The following is a 20,807-nucleotide window of genomic DNA, read 5'->3' as shown; positions in this document are numbered from 1 at the left end:
GTGCTTCCACCTACAACTTTGAAACTTCATATGTAGATGCACCTTGATGAGTTCTACACGCACACTTATTTTTGGGTCACTAGGTCAAATGTCAAGGTCACTGTGGTCTCTAAAAAAAAAAAATATATCTGACAAGCTTTTATTTAATCAAAACTGCACCCGCAGCCGAGCGTTGGAACCTGTTATGCGGTGCCCTTGTTGGGGAATGATACAAATATGTAAATGTGTAAACATTTATTTTTTTCCGATAGGTTATGTCTGGATGTGGTGCAAAGACCACAGCAAAACAGTGCCAGATGACACCTCTTTCAACAAGGCAGTGACACTCCAAATAGACTACTCCAGGAAATAAATGAAATCATCTTGTTTAAATTGAGACTAAAAATAGGGGGTGATTTTTTAATTTTTACCCTGTCATAATGTGATCAATTCAACAACAACAAAAATATTGGTACTGTCAGTATATTTCATTGTGTACATTTTATTGTTTACATTTTAAAATTTCATAAAAAAAATGTTATTTATTGATGGTCTGTTTATTTTGCTTTTTCTACCTGGATACATTTTTTGTACAGAAAATTTTCTGTACAGAATTTAATATTAAACAGATTTTATTCTGCACAGAATTCTATTCTCACATTTTGGTTCTCCCCAGATTTAATTCTGCCAGATTTTTTTCTGCCTCGAACAAATTCTGCTTAATTTAAATAATTCGTAAAATCTGTACAGAATTTGTTCTTTGTTTATATTGAAAAAATCTATAAATAGAAATCTGGTTCAACTCATTTAAAATGGACACCAAATATTTTCTGCACATATTCTACACAGATTTTGTGTATTTTATTCTGCACATAATCTGGTTGCAGTCTGCCCAAACATTTTCGTACAGGTGGACTGATAATTATAGATTTAGGATTACAGACCAGTTGCTTCAGTAATATTGTTCAGAGTGTGCCCTGTTGGCCGCGTATGCATTCTTGAGTTATCATTCAAAAACCATTTTACTATTTCAAGTCACCATATTTTTTTTTTTGGGGGGGGTGGGGGGGGGAAATGAATTCTGGGGGAAAATTAACCTGCTGAGGGGAAAAAAATCCCAGGGGAAAGGGCCGTTTTTAAGCGGGTAGCAAAGAAGGAAAAACAAGAGATGTGTTCGTCAGAAACACAATATTCCTTATTGCGCCGCTTTAAAAAAAATGTTTTTTTTTGTTTGACCTTTCACCTTGAAGGATGACCTTGACCTTCCACCACTCAAAATGTGTAGCTTCATGAGAACGCCGCTTTGAAAAAAAAATTATTATTTTTTTTACCTTTGACCTTGAAAGATGACCTTGACCTTGAACTTCCACCACTCAAAATTTGCAGCTTCATGAGAACGCAGCTTTGAATTTATTTTTATTTATTTTTTGACCTTTGACCTTGAAGGATGACCTTGACCTTGAACTTCCACCACTCAAAATGTGCAGCTTCATGAGATACACATGCATGCCAAATATCAAGTTGCTATAATCAATATTTAAAAATTTATGGCCAATGTTAAAGTTTTCGGACGGACAGATGCCATATATTTGACATTTGACCTTGAAGGATGATCTTGACCTTGACCTTTCACCACTCAAAATGTTCAGCTCAATGAGATACACATGCATGCCAAATATCAAGTTGCTATCTTCAATTGTGAAAAAGTTATGGCCAATGTTAAAGTTTTTGGACGGACGGACAGACGCAATATATTAGACATTTGACCTTGAAGGATGACCTTGACCTTTCACCACTCAAAATGTGCAGCTCCGTGAAATGCACATGCATGCCAAATATCAAGTTGCTATCTTCAATATTTAAAAAGTCATGGCCAATGTTAAAATTTTCAGACGGACAGACGCCATATATTTGACATTTGACCTTGAAGGATGACCTTGACCTTTACCTTTCACCACTCAAAATGTTCAGCTCCATGATATCACATGCATGTCAAATATCAAGTTGCTATCTTCAATAGTGAAAAAGTTATGGCCAATGTTAAAGTTTTTGGACGGACGGACAGACGCCATATATTAGACATTTGACCTTGAAGGATGACCTTGACCTTCACCTTTCACCACTCAAAATGTGCAGCTCCGTGAGATGCACATGCATGACAAATATCAAGTTCTTATCTTCAATATTGAAAAAGTAATGGCCATTAAAGTTTTCGGACGGACGGACAGACTGACATACTGACATACACACATACTGACTGACGGACAGTTCAACTGCTATATGCCACCCTACCGGAGGCATAAAAACCTGCTAAAGCCATATATAGCCATATTAGGAAAAATGCCCCGCCCCTTGGCAGCCATGTTTTTCAAGCAAACGTACCTATTTTCGAACTCATTCAAGATATCATTGAGACTTATAAAATCTTGTGACCAAATTTCATGAAGATTGGACAATAAATGTGACCTCTAGAGTGTTAACTAGGCAAATGCACAAAAGGCGATCACAAAAGCTCACCATGAGCACGTTGTGCTCAGGTGAGCTAATAATGCAAATCTTTCCTCATTCACACAATAAAGAGGCCTATGGTGAATAAAATGACTCCCACATATGCAAATGAAGGTAATTGATTCCGTATATGAGTGAAGAGTTAATTACGGTTCACTTGGAAGACACTGATTGCTAAGGGACATAACACTTAAAAAGGTGGCACTAAGGTGGCATCACCGCTCGAAAAAACTAGAGCTTTGTCACAGACGTGGCGAATTCCCCCACATGCCGCATTGACACAGAATATTTTGTATGTTGTCTTAACAAAAAACAGCAGACACCATGCTCAATGTTTAAAACGCATTAACTGACCCCTGTGACCTAGTTTTTAACCCGGCCAATGTTCGAACTAAACCTACAAATCATCTAGATACAACCTCTGACCAAGTTTAATGAAGCTCTGATGAAAACTACTTGAATTAGAGAGCGGACACCATGCTCAATGTTTAAAACGCACTAAGTGACCCCGTCACCTAGTTTTTGACCCGTCATGACCCATATTTGAACTTGACCTTGACATCATCTAGATACAACATCTGACCAAGTTTGGTGAAAAATCGGATGAAAACAACTTGAAAAAGAGAGCGGACATTTAATACGGACCGACCGACCTTCAGACCAACAGACAAGCTCACTCCGATATACCCCCCTAAACTTCATTTGTGGGGTTATAAAAAGTCTGAAAAACACAAGTTCTGTTTTCCCGTCTCCAAAAAAAAATTAAATTGGGGAAACACAAAATAAATCTGTTTTCACGAGTTTATTTTTTGTTTGGACTCGGGGAAAACAGAACTTGTGTTTTCCCGTCTTTTTTTTTTGGAGCGGAAAACGCCAGTTCTGTTTTCCTATTTCTTTTGGAGCGGTGACGTCAGCTTTACTAAGTGCCACGGTACAGGCAAGCTTGGTACATGCATTTTGCACCTTTGTGACTCCGTCAGCATGCAAACTGGCTTTCAAAGATACATGTATACATGTAGCCTTGAGATAAGAATATATAATTAAGGCAATTTAAAGAACATAACAAAGTTAATAGAAACAATAATTCTTATAATCACCTCAAGTAGAAGATATTTAATATTTAAATGCACTGAACAGCATTACAAATTTAAACTTTTGAAATACTTTTTAAGTTACTAGTAAATATAATGCTTGAAGACTGTCATATAAACATGTTTAAAATATAATTTTCCCTGGCTTTCCAGATCATTTTTTACTAACCCAATTGAGAAAGAAACTGACTCTGCTGGCAACCTCAGGCTGTCCATTAATGTGATCATTCACCTCATTATCATCACAATGCTCTTTCAGACACAGTCTCCAACAAAAACATATAGTTTGAAGTCCGAGGCTATCAATTTTCGCCCTAGTAATAGTTTGAACAAGCTATAAATTTCTTTTTTTTTTAATGAAAAAAAGCCCATTGTCTTAAAGTGAAAGTAGGGAATAATGATTCCTAAAATTCCACCTTGAAAGGAATATCCACTATTAAGAATAGATTGAGCTACTGCAGATCCACTTTATTGCATTTTGTATATTGCAAAGTCCAATATATCCTGAATCTACAGTGGATCCTATTTTGTTTTCATCCACATTTCGAAATTTTCCATAACCATCTGGAAATGAATAGATCCAGTTTGATCTGGTTGTTTGCTTCTTTAAGGTATTTGGTTAACATACTCTTGTACAATATGCCCCAAAAGCTAATCTTCCAAAATGATACAGTTTGATGCAGCAGCTTACAGCGCACATTCCACCCATGACAATGTCTTTTATTGCTGCTTATAGCACGCTCAGTTGGAATTAGTCCACAAGGATGTAGTTTACAGCAGCAAAAAGTCAAATCAATTATGACAGAGCTATCTAATAATGTCAATAGCACAACAGAAGTTTCTGGGTTTTTTTGTTGTTTTTTTCATTTTAATAAAACAATTGTGTTTCCAATAAATATTACTACAATCAGTTACTATGCACTACAAATAAAGTAAAAATCTTAAAGTTCTTTGCATTGTTATATGGCTTGGCAATCAATGCACCTATTCTTTTCATGCAAAGATCATCACATTAACATCTTTGCTTCATGCACACTATAATGTGACCTCCATGAAATCAAACCTGTGAGCTTTTTTTAACCCGTTAAATACAAATTATCTGTTGTATTTTTTTACAGAAGCTGTTTTAAACGTCCCATGTATAGCTAAAGTTGCATACACATTCAGGCTTTACATTTGTCTTGAATTGCATCACTATATTAAATCCAATCAAAACGCGTTGTTTATCAGCCTTATATACAGGAGGTAACAACATCATATTTTGTATTTGATACATGTAAACATTTTTTACTGCAGGTTAAGTTCTGTGTGAAAAACATGAACAATAATATTTCAATTTCATGCTATAAAGCAATGGTTTGCACTATACAATTTTCATGACTTATAGTATACAGGACTTATACAAGTAGCCCAAAAATATTTTTGGCACCGACTCCAATCCCCTTCAAGACAGAAGGCTTCTGTTTAGCCCACCAACATCATAGAGAACATAATCCCTATCAAAGTAAGACTTATAAAGACCTGTGTTCTGTTGTACAGCTTGCATGTTGACCCTACAGATGTTAAAGAAGTGTATTGTATGTGACAGATTGTGATGCTGTGCAAGACACAGTGATCCTTTTACCTGTAAAATGAACCACTTAAAAGCAGTATGAAAGCACTCATTGATATTTCAATATTCTTTGTCAAGATATTAACTTTAAATATCAATAATATAGAATTTGTTTCAAAATACAGGACTTGGAACCAAAATATGGGAGAAAATAGGAATATAGGAATCATTTGACAGCCTGCGTGCTAGTATAGGTATAGCTTCAGTTATACTAACAAGGGCTGTTTGTAAAACATGCATGCCCCCATATGGGCTGTCAGTTGTTGTGGCAGCCATTGTGTGAATAATATACCTGCCAGTCATGATCAGTCAATGTACCTATGAAGTTTCATGATCCTAGACCTAATTATTTTTGAGTTATCATCAGGAAACCATTTTACTGTTTCAAGTCACTGTGACATTGACCTTTGACCTAGTGACCTGAAAATTAATAGAGGTCATCTGCCAGTCATGATCAATGTACCTATGAAGTTTCATGATCCTAGGCGTAAGCATTCTTGAGTTATCATCCGGAAACCATTTTACTATTTCAAGTCACTGTGACCTTGACCTTTGACCTAGTGACCTGAAAATCATTAGGGGTCATCTGCCAGTCATTATCAATGTACCTATGAAGTTTCATGATCCTAGGCGTAAGCATTCTTGAGTTATCATCCTGAAACCATTTTACTGTTTCGAGACACTGTGTCCTTGACCTTTGACCTAGTGACCTGAAAATCAATAGGGGTCATCTGCCAGTCATGATCAATGTACCTTTGAAGTTTCATGATCCTTAGGCCTAAGCCTTCTTGCGTAATCATCCGGAAACCATTTTACTATTTTGAGTCACTATGACCTTGACCTTTAACTTTAAAGTGACCTAAAAATCAATAGGGGTCATCTGCCAGTCAATATCAATGTACCTATGAAGTTTCATGATCCTAGGCCTTAGCGTTCTTGAGTTATCATCCGGAAACCATTTTACTATTTCAAGTCACTGTGACCTTGACCTTTGACCTAGTGACCTGAAAATCAATAGGGGTCATCTGCCAGTCATGATCAATGTACCTTTGAAGTTTCATGATCCTTAGGCCTAAGCCTTCTTGCGTAATCATCCGGAAACCATTTTACTATTTTGAGTCACTATGACCTTGACCTTTAACTTTAAAGTGACCTAAAAATCAATAGGGGTCATCTGCCAGTCAATATCAATGTACCTATGAAGTTTCATGATCCTAGGCCTTAGCGTTCTTAAGTTATCATCCGGAAACCATCTGGTGGACGGACCGACCGACCGACGGACCGACATGTGCAAAACAATATACCCCCTCTTCTTCCAAGGGGGGAATAAAAAGTGAAGTTAAAACCTGTGTATTTATAGCATGCATTTCAGCTAGATGTTCTAATAATGTCCTTAAATAATTATAAACACTTAGTTGATGAAATTTCCTCTATTGTCAACAGCCCCAATTTGACACCATACACATGGCTGCCTTTTGTTCCTGATAAAAATTAAATTAAACAGCCGTCCTGACATTATAAGTAATTGGATCTAAATTCAACACTGCATTGAGAGAGTGGAATGAATGACTAAACACAACTGCATTTGCTTCATTCTGATACAAGGATGAATGTCACCATATACATGCAGTCAAATCATTTCCCCAATACTGGCATGGCCATGATGTTCTTTCACACGCTTTGCTTTAAGCGAGAGTTTAAATGCACTCATTTGTATAAATAATGACTATTTAGTAGTTAGTAGCAGCAGCAGAAGTAGAAGTAGCAGCAGTAGCAGTAGTAGCAGTAGTAGTAGCAGCAGCAGTAGCAGTAGTAGTAGTAGAAGAAGTAGTAGTAGTAGAAATAACAGCAGTAGCAGCAGCAGTAGTAGATGCAGTAGTTGTAGTAGTAGTAGTAATAGTAACAGTAGCAGTAATAGCAGCAGCAGCAGCAGTAGTAGTAGTAGTAGTTGAAGTAGTAGTAGTAGCAGAAGCAGAATCAGAAGCAGTAGTAGTAGTAGTAGTAGTAGCAGCAGCAGCAGTAGCAGTAGTAGTAGTAGCAGCAGTAGCAGTAGCAGTAGCAGTAGTAGTAGTAGTAGGAGTAGGAATAGTAGTAGTAGTAGAAGTAGTAGTATTAGTAGTAGTAGTAGTAGTAGTAGAAGTAGTAGTAGTAGTAGTAGTAGTAGTAGTAGTAGTAGTAGTAGTAGTAGTAGTAGTAGTAGATGCAGTAGTAGTAATAGTAGAAGTAGTAGTAGTAGTAGTAGTAGTAGTAGTACAAATGTAGTAGTAGTAGCAGTAGCAGTAGTCATAGTGGTAGTAATAGTGGTAGAAGTAGTAGTAGTAGCAGTGATTTTAGTCTGTGGCGTTTGGATTGGAAACAAGAGTGCCAAACTGTCACAAGATACCCCAGTTTGAAGGTTTTTGACAACTTGATAACTTTACCATGACCCATATTTGAACTTGACCTACATATCATCTAGACACAACTTCTGACCAAATTTGGTGAAGATCAGATGAAAACTACTTCAATTAGAGAGCGGACACAATGCTAAAAGCTTGAAATGCACTAAGTGACCTCGTGATCTAGTTTTTGACCCGGCATGACCCATATTTGAACTTGACCTAGATATTGTCTAAACACAACTTCTGACCAAATTTGGTGAAGATTGGATGAAAACTACTTCAATTAGAGAGCGGACACAATGCTAAAAGCTTGAAATGCACTAAGTGACCCTGTGACCTAGTTTTTGACCTGCATGACCCATATTCGTACTTGACCTAGATATTGTCTAGATACAACTTCTGACCAAGTATCGTGATTATCGGATAAAAACTACTTCTATTACAGAGCGGACAACATGCTAAATGCTTGAAAGTGACCCTGTGACCTAGTTTTTGACCCGGCATGACCCATATTCGAACTTGACAAAGATATTGCCCAGATACAACTTCTGACCAAGTTTGGTGAAGATCGGATAAAAAACTACTTCAATTAGAGAGCGGACACCATGCTAAATGCTTGAAAAGCACCATTTTAGTGACCCTGTGACCTAGTTTTTGACCCGGCATAACCCATATTCGAACTTGATCTAGATATTGTCTAAATAAAACTTCTTACCAAGTTTGGTGAAGATCGGATGAAAACTCTTTGAATTAGAGAGCGGACAATGCTGTGGACGCCTCCCGCCCACCGCCAAGGTGAAACTATAATACGGCCCTTTTTTTTAAACTGGCTTATAAAAATTGCGCGAGAAACCTTAAAAATTGGGAAAATATGAAAATAAATACAAATTATTAATTTTAATACCGGGGGCAAATGTGTTTTCATTATATCAGAGCTCCAGATAAGGTTTTGTGAAATTCTTAAATTACTACCAGATTTTCAAAAAGAATTCTTAAATCTGAAATTTTATTCTTAATGTTACTACTAAGTTTTGGAAAATAATTCTTATTTTTTCTTAATGACCTAAAAATAAATAATAATGGTTATTTTCATGCAAAAAAAATTAAAATAAACATACTAGCAACTTTATTTATACGAGTTCAACAGTGTCTTTTCAGTATTATACAATTTTATTTTTCAAATACCTTCATATGCCCAAACTGTGCTTAGATTGCATGCCTTAGATGAATTTTTACATATGTCACAATTAAAACGGGTCTCCCCTTCAATCTTTTCAACGATTAGCCACGGGACTTGTCCCTTCCACTCGTTCAATGTTTTTTTTGTGTTTAAGTTTGGACCCGTCGTGTCGCGTTTTTGTTTAGCTTTTCCGACTTTGTCGGCAACTGAACATACAACATCGTATAAGATATTTTCTATAATGTCTTTCTAAACATTTAACTTCGGCTCACTTTGCGTACAATATGTTAAAAGCGTGTTTTTGGACACTTTGCAGTTTTTTAAGACGCTCTCTGGGCGCCGCCATTGTTTTTGACAGATAGACTGTATACGCCGCTTTTATTGGAAAAAATGCGCTTTGTTAAACAAACCCGATAACCATTCTATATAAGCACCGCAAAGATCTTTAAAATGCGAAAAGAACTCAATAAAAATCGATACAAACCGATGTAAAAATAATATTCGTAACTTGATATTGTAATTCTTAATGGTATGACAAGATTTTGAAATAAATACGTAACAGACTTGAAAATAATTTGTAATTACGAAAATACGACCCTTATCTGGAGCTCTGATTATATGATTATTGTGAAAACTTTTAAAATCTTCTCCCACAAGGCCTAGAACATACATGTCATGAAACATCATCTAGTGAACCTCTACCAAAATTGTTTCAATTATATATTCCTAATGTCAAAATTTGGCCCACATCAGGGGCAAATGTGTCCTTTGTTACAAGTAACAAAACATTATACACACATAATCACACCGTTGCCACCATTGTTACAATTTTTGAAGGGTGAGAGGAGTTCATTTTTCCAAAGTTATCAAACCGAATAAACATTATACATTATTTTCTCATACTACATCATAATAATTAATTAATAACTCTTACTTAAACCTCTTGCATCCTTACATGTACATGTCTCAGCTCAGCGTAACCCAACTCTCCTAAGATTCTCTGTTTTGCTGACTTTTGTTCAAATCTGCCTGCCATGGCATATTTTGATAGCGTGATAGTGTGGATGGACACTGATTCTAAGGCCCCTATTATTCAATTACTATAAATGATAGTAACTGATGACAGCTCTACCAAACAAACTCTGCTGAGCAACAAAACAGAGCAGTCTTGCTAATTCATGATATGATATGACGACAACATATCAGTTTAACGGTACATAAAGCATTAGATGAATTTACTTGCTAATAATAAAATCTGTTAGGTGAATTTTTTTGCTTTGATGTTTTACAGCCTGTGCCATTTGGATTGGGAAAATTAACCCAATAAACCATGAAATTGGAAAAAAAACGCGATAAACCATGAAATTTGTAGACATTAAGCATTATACATATGTATATAAGTAACAAAATTAAAATTGTTTTTAAGTGCATGTTTGACAGCATTTTATATTATAAAGTGCCGCTTCAATGTCTTCTTAAAATGAAGACAATATTTAGATGATATCCATCCACATGCATATTAAGCTTGCAATAATTTATAGATTCTTAAATACACCATTTGATCATAAGCTCTTTAAGATTAGCTATTACATTTACTACAGTATTTTTATAAATTAAATATCATGAGGGGAAAACATAAACAAATATTGACAAACATCCTTTAGTGTTCTTGTTGTGTTAATGATGTATTAAATGGAGTTAGAATAATATATTTTATTTGTTTACCTTTCAATATCTTGCACTTGACAACCTCAGTGCAATGCTATTTCATTGAACTGTACAACGTAATAAACATAATAAAGCAGAATATGCATATGAATCTGATTATACACAGATCCACTAACATATAAATCAAATCATGTTTGTCTCTTTCCATTTTCAAACGATACTCATCTTATTATAATAAATGCTCTAACTTTGTGAGTATACTAAACTCCAATTTTCCAACACTCGTTTCCGTGACGCACATTCACTGCGCAGAGTTCTGATAAATATTTGTTTTTTTAATCTCAAACGTAGTATGTTGCGTTAATTGACACACGCATTACATTATTCCCTTATGACCATATGATATTATCCGTTGTTAATTTGAATGGTATTTATTATTTTCGCCGTTAATCGCAAATTCTCGTCTGCTTGCCGCCATCTTGGACATGTGTAAAAACAGGCGTGCTCAATCCCGATACATCGACTATCGTCGGTATTCTCCGCAATAGAAAGAGAGATGTGTATACTGGATAGCAACGTAAAATCGTATATATTCGGCTAAATTTGCGAACCAATACGCAAGTCAGTTCGGTGACGACTCGACATGCTCGATCAGCACTCGTTCCCCGGGAGGCTTGAATTTCAACGTTTTTTACTTTGCAAGCGCCATAAATGATTATGATTGATAAATTACCCGTTAAGACCGAAAATAAGCGAAAGTACGATTAAAATCTGAAATTTGACCATTTTGATCCATGGATCCGTAGTTTTTCAGTACAAATCCGTAGTGCGTAGTTTAGCCAAATAATCCGTAGTAACTACGGCGAATCCGTAGAAGTAAACAGGTCTGAAAGTTAATGAACATTCATCATACAGTTCATTAATATTCATGAATGATTTATGAACTGAAAATGATACTATTCATGATCTTGTCATTACATGAATTATTGATTAACATGAAAAGTTCATAAATTTAAGAACATTCATGAACACAATTCTTGAATATTCTTAAGTTCATGAAGTTCTCATGTTCATGAACAGTTCCTGAAATGAAAAGATCATGGGAGTCACATTTTCAGTTCATGAATCATTCATTAATAATTCAAGAACTGTATGATTACTTTTCATGAATTTTGTTCATGAACTGTTTATAAAATATTCATGCACTTTGTGGGGATTTCTGAGGAATGTTCATGACCTTTCCATAGGTTATTCATGGACCTTCATGCCTAAATTAGAGCAATTTGTTCAAGAACTGTGAATGTGAGATGCCAGAATTTTTCCATTTATGGATCACAGTTCATTTAGACATAAAATAAAATTTCATGATATTCAATTCACATAACTTCAATTTAACAGTATTCAAAGACTTTTAAACTTCAGATCAACAAGATGTGTTTGTGAAACACTTTGCCCCCCAGTAGGTATTTTACCTTTGACCTTGAAGAACGACCTTGACCTTTTACCACTCAAAATGTGCAGCTCCATGAGATACACATGCATGCCAATTATCAAGTTGCGATCGTCAATATTGCAAAAGTTATGGCCAATGTTAAAGTTTGATGCAAACTAACAAACCAACAGACAGGGCAAAAACAATATGTCCCCCAGTGACTTGGGGACATACAAATATTCAGATTTAAACATTTCAACAATACAACATCAGGGCTGAATTTCACCACTTTGGCAACATGACCTATACCCTTGAAATTGGAAATTCAAGCGTCAATTTACCCCAAGTTGGGAAAATATTTTTAAGTTAAAATCAATTATTTTTTTGGAAAATTGTTATTAAATACAATGATATGAATGAAAACCAAACAGTAAAATGGTTATGTTAGCCTTAATTACCCGTCCATTTTCTAAACTGAAAATCTCATTTATTCTAACCTGTATGAAAATACACTACGCGACCCGTGATTTTTGCCGCGATTCTCGCATCACCGCATTCGATGCCAAGTGACAAATTGCGGTGATTCCGAGCGACAAGAAAATTTGGGTGATGTCTCGGCGACCGTCGCGCGATGTATCTCGCTGTTACGCAATCAGCGCGAATCACCGCGAACCGCCATGGTTCACCTTTTTAAGAGATTTACATTAAGGGTTACACTACATTACATGAACATGTATACACTTACATTATACATTGCAATAATAAAGCTTTTGTTGTTGTTGTATGCAATGGGCGTATTAGCTAAAATACTCCCGTTCCGACATGAACGTGATGAAGTAATGTCGGAAGCTTTAACGGCTCCAAATTAATATAACAGCGCAGAACAATGATCATGCAATAATTATTTAACATAACATGTAAACATTATTTAACTAATTGCATTAGCAGAATGTTTATTAAAACTTACAATCAATTATATTCCAGGCCCGAATACAATACCACTGTTCAAATTCCATATTGTTGCAATATACATGTAGCGTAGCACTGTGTAAATTGAAAGTTGCATAGTGTTTTGTCATTGGTCGGTTATAAATACCTAAGTTTCTCTACATGGTATTTGATTTCGACGAAACTAATAATTTGGTAATTTACGAGAAATATGATATAAGTTTTCCATTTAAACTTTGATCTTACCGTGTGTGTTAATTGATGTTATTAATTATGTTAATACTTATTTTTGCATTTCATTAAGAATTATAACGTGTAGCCCTTTTGTTAACAGAGTTTAGCAAAATATTCGCGCCTTAAGATACGGGAAATTGTTTAAGTTACACTTTCATTTAAAGGTTAAATGTAATCGGTAGATTACATCTAATTATTTGGACTAAAATATGCTATACTTATTTAAATTCTGTTTCAGGCTCCAATGCGGATAACTCGTGTTACTCGCGTTACTTTCCGAGCGTTGTACATACATTCACAATGCTTGATAAGCCGGAAATCGGAAATACATATACTGTTCTATTTTTAAGTACATGTTATTATGACATCGTGGTAAATAATTTGTTGTTATTACATCATTGCCTATGTATTAAAGCCGTTAAACATTGTGTTTGTTTTGCTGAAAAAAAAACACGAGTATATCAACGTAGCACTTAGCGTTCGCAGAGTTCAATAAATTTATGATGATGTATAATGCACATGCATTTCTCTGGGTTTTCACGCCAAAAACAAAAAACCCTCAACATTTGATTATTTAGTGTGTACTGTCCAGCGGGTGATAGTGTTTGTTCAAGTGTCTAATTGGCACTCTTTGTACGTGTTCAAACTGTGAAAAGATGTGACAATCACAGAAACAACAGGATGGCGCTGCCAATTAAGTGCGATAATGGATCAAAGGGCATTGACAAAAAATAACAGTTTGGATATATTTTTCGACGTTTACTCAGATGGTCTCTCACAACAAAAAAATTATACAAGTCAAGTAGTGCTGCAACAATATACCGGTATATCGGTTTACATCGCAATACGCAATCCGCATATTGTATTGCGATACGGTTTTGATCATACCGGTATGAAAATTTTACAAAATTCATCCACAATTCGTCAAGAAAAGCCATCCGAAATAATGATATCAAGGTAAACAAAACAAAGCGTTGTTTAGTAAAAATAATTTTTACGTAAAAATAGCATTCTAAAAAGTCTATTATACGGAGTAGCGTTGTTACATGGGAGCATTCGTTCGATGCTTTTGATTGAATTATCATTGAATTAATTACGCACAACTGTAAATGTTTCGTTCGATTCTGAAATGAGCTTTATTAAATTTGTAATCCGAATTTTGGAAATACGCTTCCGAAGTTTAATGCTAACGCGACAATAACAAATTCTAGCATCAAATAAAAAGTGCTTTATCTTTTGTCTGAATAAAAAGCGCGCTAAAATTATGCAGACATGTAGAACGTCGCATGGAAAGTGTGGGTGTATTTTGTGTTGTATAAAAACGGGAGCATCACGTTAGGCAATTTTCGCGTGTTCAGTGATAAAAAAAACGCCCCGATTTGACGTTATTTCATCACATCTTTAAATAGATACAAATACCAAAATGTATTTGATACTTAAGAAAATTTGCGATTGTTTGTGTGTCTTGTTATTCTTGAGCACTTTTATAGAAAATATTTACCAGAATTGGCTTTAGAACTGGAATATACGGGGTTATCGGGTAATTTGCAAGTTATAATTCTGGTACAAGTTAGCAATATATTGCGATATATTGCAATACGGGTTTTCGAACGGACAATATATTGCAATACGGTTTTTGGCGTATTGTTGCAGCTCTAAAGTCAAGGTATTATTTTTTACTTCTATCAGTAATGATACGGATACGGCGTGTTTGATTTGAATTGACTTTAAAAGAAATATCAAATTGTTGGCGATATAACTGTTTTAAAAATACCAAAGAAACATTTAACCGAAAACAACAGAATTCAATGTTCTCTGCGCTACACAGTTTGTATAAAAAATCAATACTTGCACACTCGTATACCTTGACCTTGTACATTGCCGCATAATTTTCGCGCTCTTTTGTCGGGAAATATATATGATGACTATACTTAAAGCATTTGTAAACGTCGTGTTAACATAAAACATCGGAAGTGTGTTTTGGATTATTCTTATAAATTTTTATTCTCATTTGGGAATTTAACGGAACATTTATACTTATGGTATATTTGTTTTGAATTGTATATTAATTTGTTACAACGCTTTACGTGTGAAAAAAAATGTTTTGATAATATTATGCATTAATAGCACAATTTCCAGAAAGAAAACATTTTTTACATGAAGGCGTATGACGCAATAAAACGTTTTTTTTGTAAGATCGTATTGTATCAATCTAAATTTAAATACGTTTGTCCAATGAAAGCTGTGTCCCACATTATGCGCTGTACTCTTTACACTTCTGAAAAATGGCGTAGTCATATGGTTGTTTTAATGAAATTCTCAAACATATTTACCGACATAAATGTTCAAGATTATTTGTTTGATGTTGGATTATCGGATAATTGTGAACATTAGAAGCGTTATGTACATGTATAAAGTTATCGATACGATTCGGTTTCTATGCATGAATTGGCGAGTCATCGTTGTCGCAGAATCGCAGCAAATCACCACAACATTGAGGGGATTTAGCGCGAAGATTATCTTGCTCTCGCGCGACGTCGGAGTGACGAGTCACGTGAAATCGCGGTGATTTTCCACCCAAAAAGCAAAATGCCCGCCTTGACTTCGCAAATTAGGCAAAAATCACGGGTCGTGTAGTGTATCAGGGCAGATTTGAACCAGAACTTGTGCAGTTTTTAGTCTATTTGCAACGCAAAAAGGCTTTTGTAATACTGCACTTTAAAATCACAGGGGAAACGGTTGTCCTTTTCCAAGCCTTCCCTGGTTCGGGGCAGACGAAATAGATATTAAATAAAGTTATTCGTAATTCTTACAATTGTTCATTTAGAAACTTTTTTCTAACATTTTTCTTCCATGAACATTGCTTACACCATTTTAAGTTTGCGCTAGCGGGCAACTAATGTAGAGGGAGTTTTGCAAGTCAGTCTGCTCTTAACTACGCTAGGAATGATAACCACCACATCTGCCTGTTTATACTTCACCACTCAGGTACACTGCAGACAGCGTGTATGTAATCAATAGTGTTTAACAGCTTTTGCTATGACATAAGCCAGTCTAGGATTTAACAGCTTGTGTAATGACATTGGCCAATTTATCATTGAAATCTGTACATATTGGCTTCTTTCCGGGAAAATGGGGCATAATGCATGTCAAATAAGATTAGCCTGTGCACACTGATTAGCCTGTGCAATGCCCACAAGCTAATCAAGGACAACACTTTCTGATTTTATGGTGTTTTTTGTTTAAAGAGTCTCTGGTACTGGGATGACAATTAATGCATATGCATTAAGCCCTGTTTTCCCAAAATGAAGATTAAATTATCTTTTCTATTAATGATTTGGAAAAAAAAGATAAAAGTGAAAATAACTTCAAAGTGACCTTGCTGACAAGGCAAATAAACAAAATCACTTTTAAATCAAATAAACAACCAATATCTTTATCTTTTTAAAGTATCATCAATATATATTCATGGTGATAACAATACAAATAATTACAAAATGTCAAATGTATATTGCCATTCCATATTGGAATTATAAGAGACTATCGCACTTAAAAATTCTGCTTAATATATACAAATTACGTACATTACGACTTTTATCAATTAAACAATTTTGCACAAATAAATAAAATAGAAAGTTAAATTTGAAGAAAACTTTGCTAATCAATTAATGAACCTGCAATGAGTTCTAAATTTTTACCTTGTGGCATTTTTTAGTAAACATCTTAAAGGGACCTTTTCACAGTTTGTCATTAAATGCTTAATATTGATAAATGTAAACATTGGATCTTAAAAGCTCCATTTAACTAGAGTGTTAACAAGGTTTTACTTTAGCCATATAAGGAAAAATGCCCCGCCCCCAGGTGGCCATGTTTTTCAACCAACTGCCATCATTTTCGAACTCGTCCAAGATATTATTGGGATGAATCTTCTGACCTAGTTTTATGAGGATCAGACAATAAATGTGGCCTCTAGACTGATAACAAGATTTTGTGCTCAGGTGAGCTGTAAAAAACAATAATAAAATTAAAGAAACAAAAGTTTACCCTCAACTGGGCTCTAACCACTGCCCCTGGAATAAAAATCGTTTAGACCACTCGGCCATCCTTGCTCATACAATGAGAGATGTATTTTATACATTACATGTATCAGCAATCATCGTAGTAATTGAAACATGATAACGAATACAACAGAACACTCCAAATTATCAAATTGTTTAATTTTGTTTATTTTCCAAAATGTGAAAGGTCCTTTCAATATGTCTTCAGACTTCAGAGCTCCAGATAAGGGTCGTATTTTCGTAATTACGAATTATTTTCAAGTTCGTTACGTATTTATTTTAAAATCTTGTCGTACCATTAAGAATTACAAAATCAAGTTACGAATATTATTTTTACATCGGTTCGTATCGATTTTTATTGAGTTCTTTTCGCGTATTAAAGATCTTTGCGGTGCTTATATAGAATGGTTATCGGGTTTGTTTAACAATGCGCATTTTTTCCAATAAAAGCGGCGTATGCAGTCTATCTGTCAAAAAACAATGGCGGCGCCCAAAGAGCGTCCTAAAAAACTGCAAAGCGTCCAAAAACACGCTTTTAACATATTGTACGCAAAGTGAGTCGAAGTTAAATGTTTAGAAAGACATTATAGAAAAGATCTTATACGATGTTGTATGTTCAGTTGCCGACACAGTCGGAAAAGCTAAACAAAAACGCGACACGACGGGTCAAAACTTAAACACACAAAAAAACATTGAACGAGTGGAAGAGACAAGTCCCGTGGCTAATCGTTGAAAAGATTGAATGGGAAACCCGTTTTAATTGTAAAATATGTAAAAATTCATCTAAGGCATGGAATCTAAGCACGGTTTGGGCATATGAAGGTATTTGAAAAATAAAATTGTATAATACTGAAAAGACACTGTTGAACTCGTATAAATAAAGTTGCTAGTATGTTTATTTTGATTTTTTTTTGCATGAAAATAACCATTATTATTTATTTTTAGGTCATTAAGAAAAAATAAGAATTATTTTCCAAAACTTAGTAGTAACAAAAAAAAAAAAATTTCAGAGTTAAGAATTCTTTTTGAAAATCTGGTAGTAATTTAAGAATTTCACAAAACCTTATCTGGAGCTCTGGACTTGCAAATTGAATGAGTTCAATACACTGTCAGATCTTACATCATGAATAACTTCCAGGTTTTGTGGTTGCCCGTAAGCCTGGGGCCAGTAGATTTAAGCCCAGGCAGGAAACTCAATTTCAAAAGTTGGTTACAGTTGGTCTAAAAAGCAGGGCAACTTAAGCTTTTTCAAAGCTTGAACAACTCAATCCAATTAAACATAGAATACAGGGCCCTCAATCTATCAAATCTGCCGCTGAATTTCGGCGGCAGTCCCCCACCTGAAAAGTATACTTTTTTCCCCTTTTGGGGGGAAAAATTCCCCCTTAAAAAAAAATAATTTTTTTTTTTTTTTTTTTTTTTTTTTTTAATAGAAAGATGTGTCTCATGATTATTATATCTTAATTCTATTTGAATTTAATGTTTTCAAACATACTAAATTATGAAAAATGCAATTAATATAGTGCAAACATGTACAAATGAAATAATGAGAGAGTATGTAAAAAATTCCCCCAAAAAGGGAAACGCCGCGAAAATTACCCCTCCTAAGGGCTGCGGACCCCTTCCCCCAAAGTAGTGTGAGGGCCCTGGAATACAAATTGGCGACTGTGGATCAATTAGGCCAAAGAAAAGATTCAATTCCAGCTAAAAACAAGACGTGATGCATTGTTATGTCTGTCTGTCATGTTGGCAAAATTGTTGCTCAATAATTTAAAGAAAATAGATACACATAACACAACATGTACATGATTCTAGGCTTGTTATTCTTTGCCATGGCAACCCAAATTTTAAAGATGGTTGCCAGTGCAGCAACCAATTGCGAAAAAAAGAGACATTGTTGTTATTTTGTCTAAGTTATCTCTATAACATAAATATGAGGATAAACACACTCGTAGATCATCTTGACCTGTGCTTAAAGACACACTCTTTATAAATTTGAATGGTTGTGTTCATTTCAAACTTGCGATATAAAAAGCTATAACATCATTTTGAAAACTGAGTTGCGTCTAAGATTATGCAATAGCAAACAACTTCAGTGCCTTTTAGCGCTTTGATTTAATCATAGTACTTTGGCATGCAATTAACTCATGCTTCCGTGAAGAATTGCAAGCCATTGCTGATATGAGCTTTCTTGACTCTTTTGGGCACACTACATACAATTTCATAAGGCAGCTAGGTACACATCATATTCTCAGCTGCCGTAAGAAAATGTGCGTATACACATTTTACGAAATCGGAAGCACTCCCCTATCCATACTGTAAAGCAAGCATTTTGTGCCCTAGTTAGCTCAAAACCAGGCCTTTAATTCATTATACCGTAATTGTACGCATATAACATTCACCTTTTCCTCCGATTTTATTCATCAGGACTTGAGGGTGTGCATATTATACTCAAGTACAAAGGCTGAACGGAAGTGAAAAGATCACCTGGAAAAATCTTTGACATTGATTCTCAACCAAAATACAATAATTATTGCATGCACATGAATTTCACAAACTGGATACATTACCCGATAATCCTGTATAATAATAAAATCCAGCACTTCAATATTTAAATGCAAATTCAGACTGATAATGACCTAAAATGTGTTTAAAGAATTACATAAGCACAATGATGTCTCATTTTGGAAGGTGTTGTTCTATGGAGGCTATTCGTTGCCAAAAATCCAGCCTTGTCAACATGACAATTTATACTTAGATCACACTGAATAGATTTGTTTAAACAGTCTTCGAAATTAGCACACGCCCGATCGCCCGTGGCGAGTAAAATTACTGCCGGGCACATACAAAAATTCACGTTTGTGGCCCGCCGGGCATGTAAATTATTGAAGCCAATTGACAGTTTATAAAAAAAATCGTAAGCGGTTCTTGATATTTGCAGATAATTTTTTCAATTTTGCTAACAAACACCTTGCCGTAAGTTGTAAAACAATGAAATTCCATTGGTTTAACAACATGCACCTGCTTGCACACGTCATCGTTATTGTTTTTGACCGATGCAGTTCGGTCACATTCGGTTCTTATCGACGGTTTCTCTAGACATTAATCGAGAAGATGCTTTTTGAATCGATCATTTCAATCAAGTAATACGCTTCCGTTTTTGTCAATGTAAACAAATGTCATTGTCGACATAGAGGCTATGCAGTATCTTAGGTATGTTGATGGGGCTAAGCCCGATAAAGCACTTATAAAATAGAAAATTGACAATGATTTAGAGAAAAAGGAAGCCAAGAAATGGTACGAGGACACCAGAGAACACTCTTTTCAAGAGCACTGGTGTAACGATTGACCGTCTTAATTCTAGTGACTGATTAGATGTAATTGTATTCACTACTATTGAAAACAATGTTCTGCTTTACTATGTGTAGCATGTAAGTGTTAAAATGTTGTGATTTGTTATAATTTTGGTTAAAAAAGTTTGGGCATGTAAAAAATATGTTGGGCATGTAAAAATTCTTAAGTAACTGGCCCGACTGGCATGTAACTTTTCAAAGCTAATTTCGAAGACTGTTTAAATATAAAATGTTGCTTGTAATCGGTCTTTTGATTGTCTCAGTTTTACAAGTTCAATGTCCACTTTTAACTTTGAAGTGAACATGTTTCAAATTAGTTTAACTGCAATTTGCTTTTGTAATTTCAAAACTAAAGTCGCAACA

General features: G+C 35.0%; 1 protein-coding gene across 3 annotated transcripts in view; it reads right to left on the bottom strand.

The window, feature by feature from the left end:
- The window catches only part of LOC127862749 (uncharacterized), an 81,464-nt gene that overhangs the window by 38,834 nt on the left and 21,823 nt on the right, over nt 1–20,807 (bottom strand). Inside the window, exon 1 of one of the 3 annotated variants that reach the window (XM_052402007.1) lies at nt 3,748–3,821. The exons of the other annotated variants lie outside the window; for them this stretch is intronic. Coding sequence (XP_052257967.1) covers nt 3,748–3,806 — 59 coding nt within the window. The 5' untranslated portion in view covers nt 3,807–3,821. Of the gene's footprint in view, nt 1–3,747; nt 3,822–20,807 lie in introns of those variants that run through there. 3 annotated transcript variants of the gene reach the window in all.

The sequence above is a fragment of the Dreissena polymorpha genome, chromosome 1 (genome assembly GCF_020536995.1).
Source record: "Dreissena polymorpha isolate Duluth1 chromosome 1, UMN_Dpol_1.0, whole genome shotgun sequence".
In the NCBI taxonomy this organism is placed as follows: Eukaryota; Metazoa; Mollusca; class Bivalvia; order Myida; family Dreissenidae; genus Dreissena; species Dreissena polymorpha.
The sequence above is the reverse complement of the archived record's forward strand: the minus strand, read 5'-3'. Positions and strand labels throughout refer to the sequence as shown.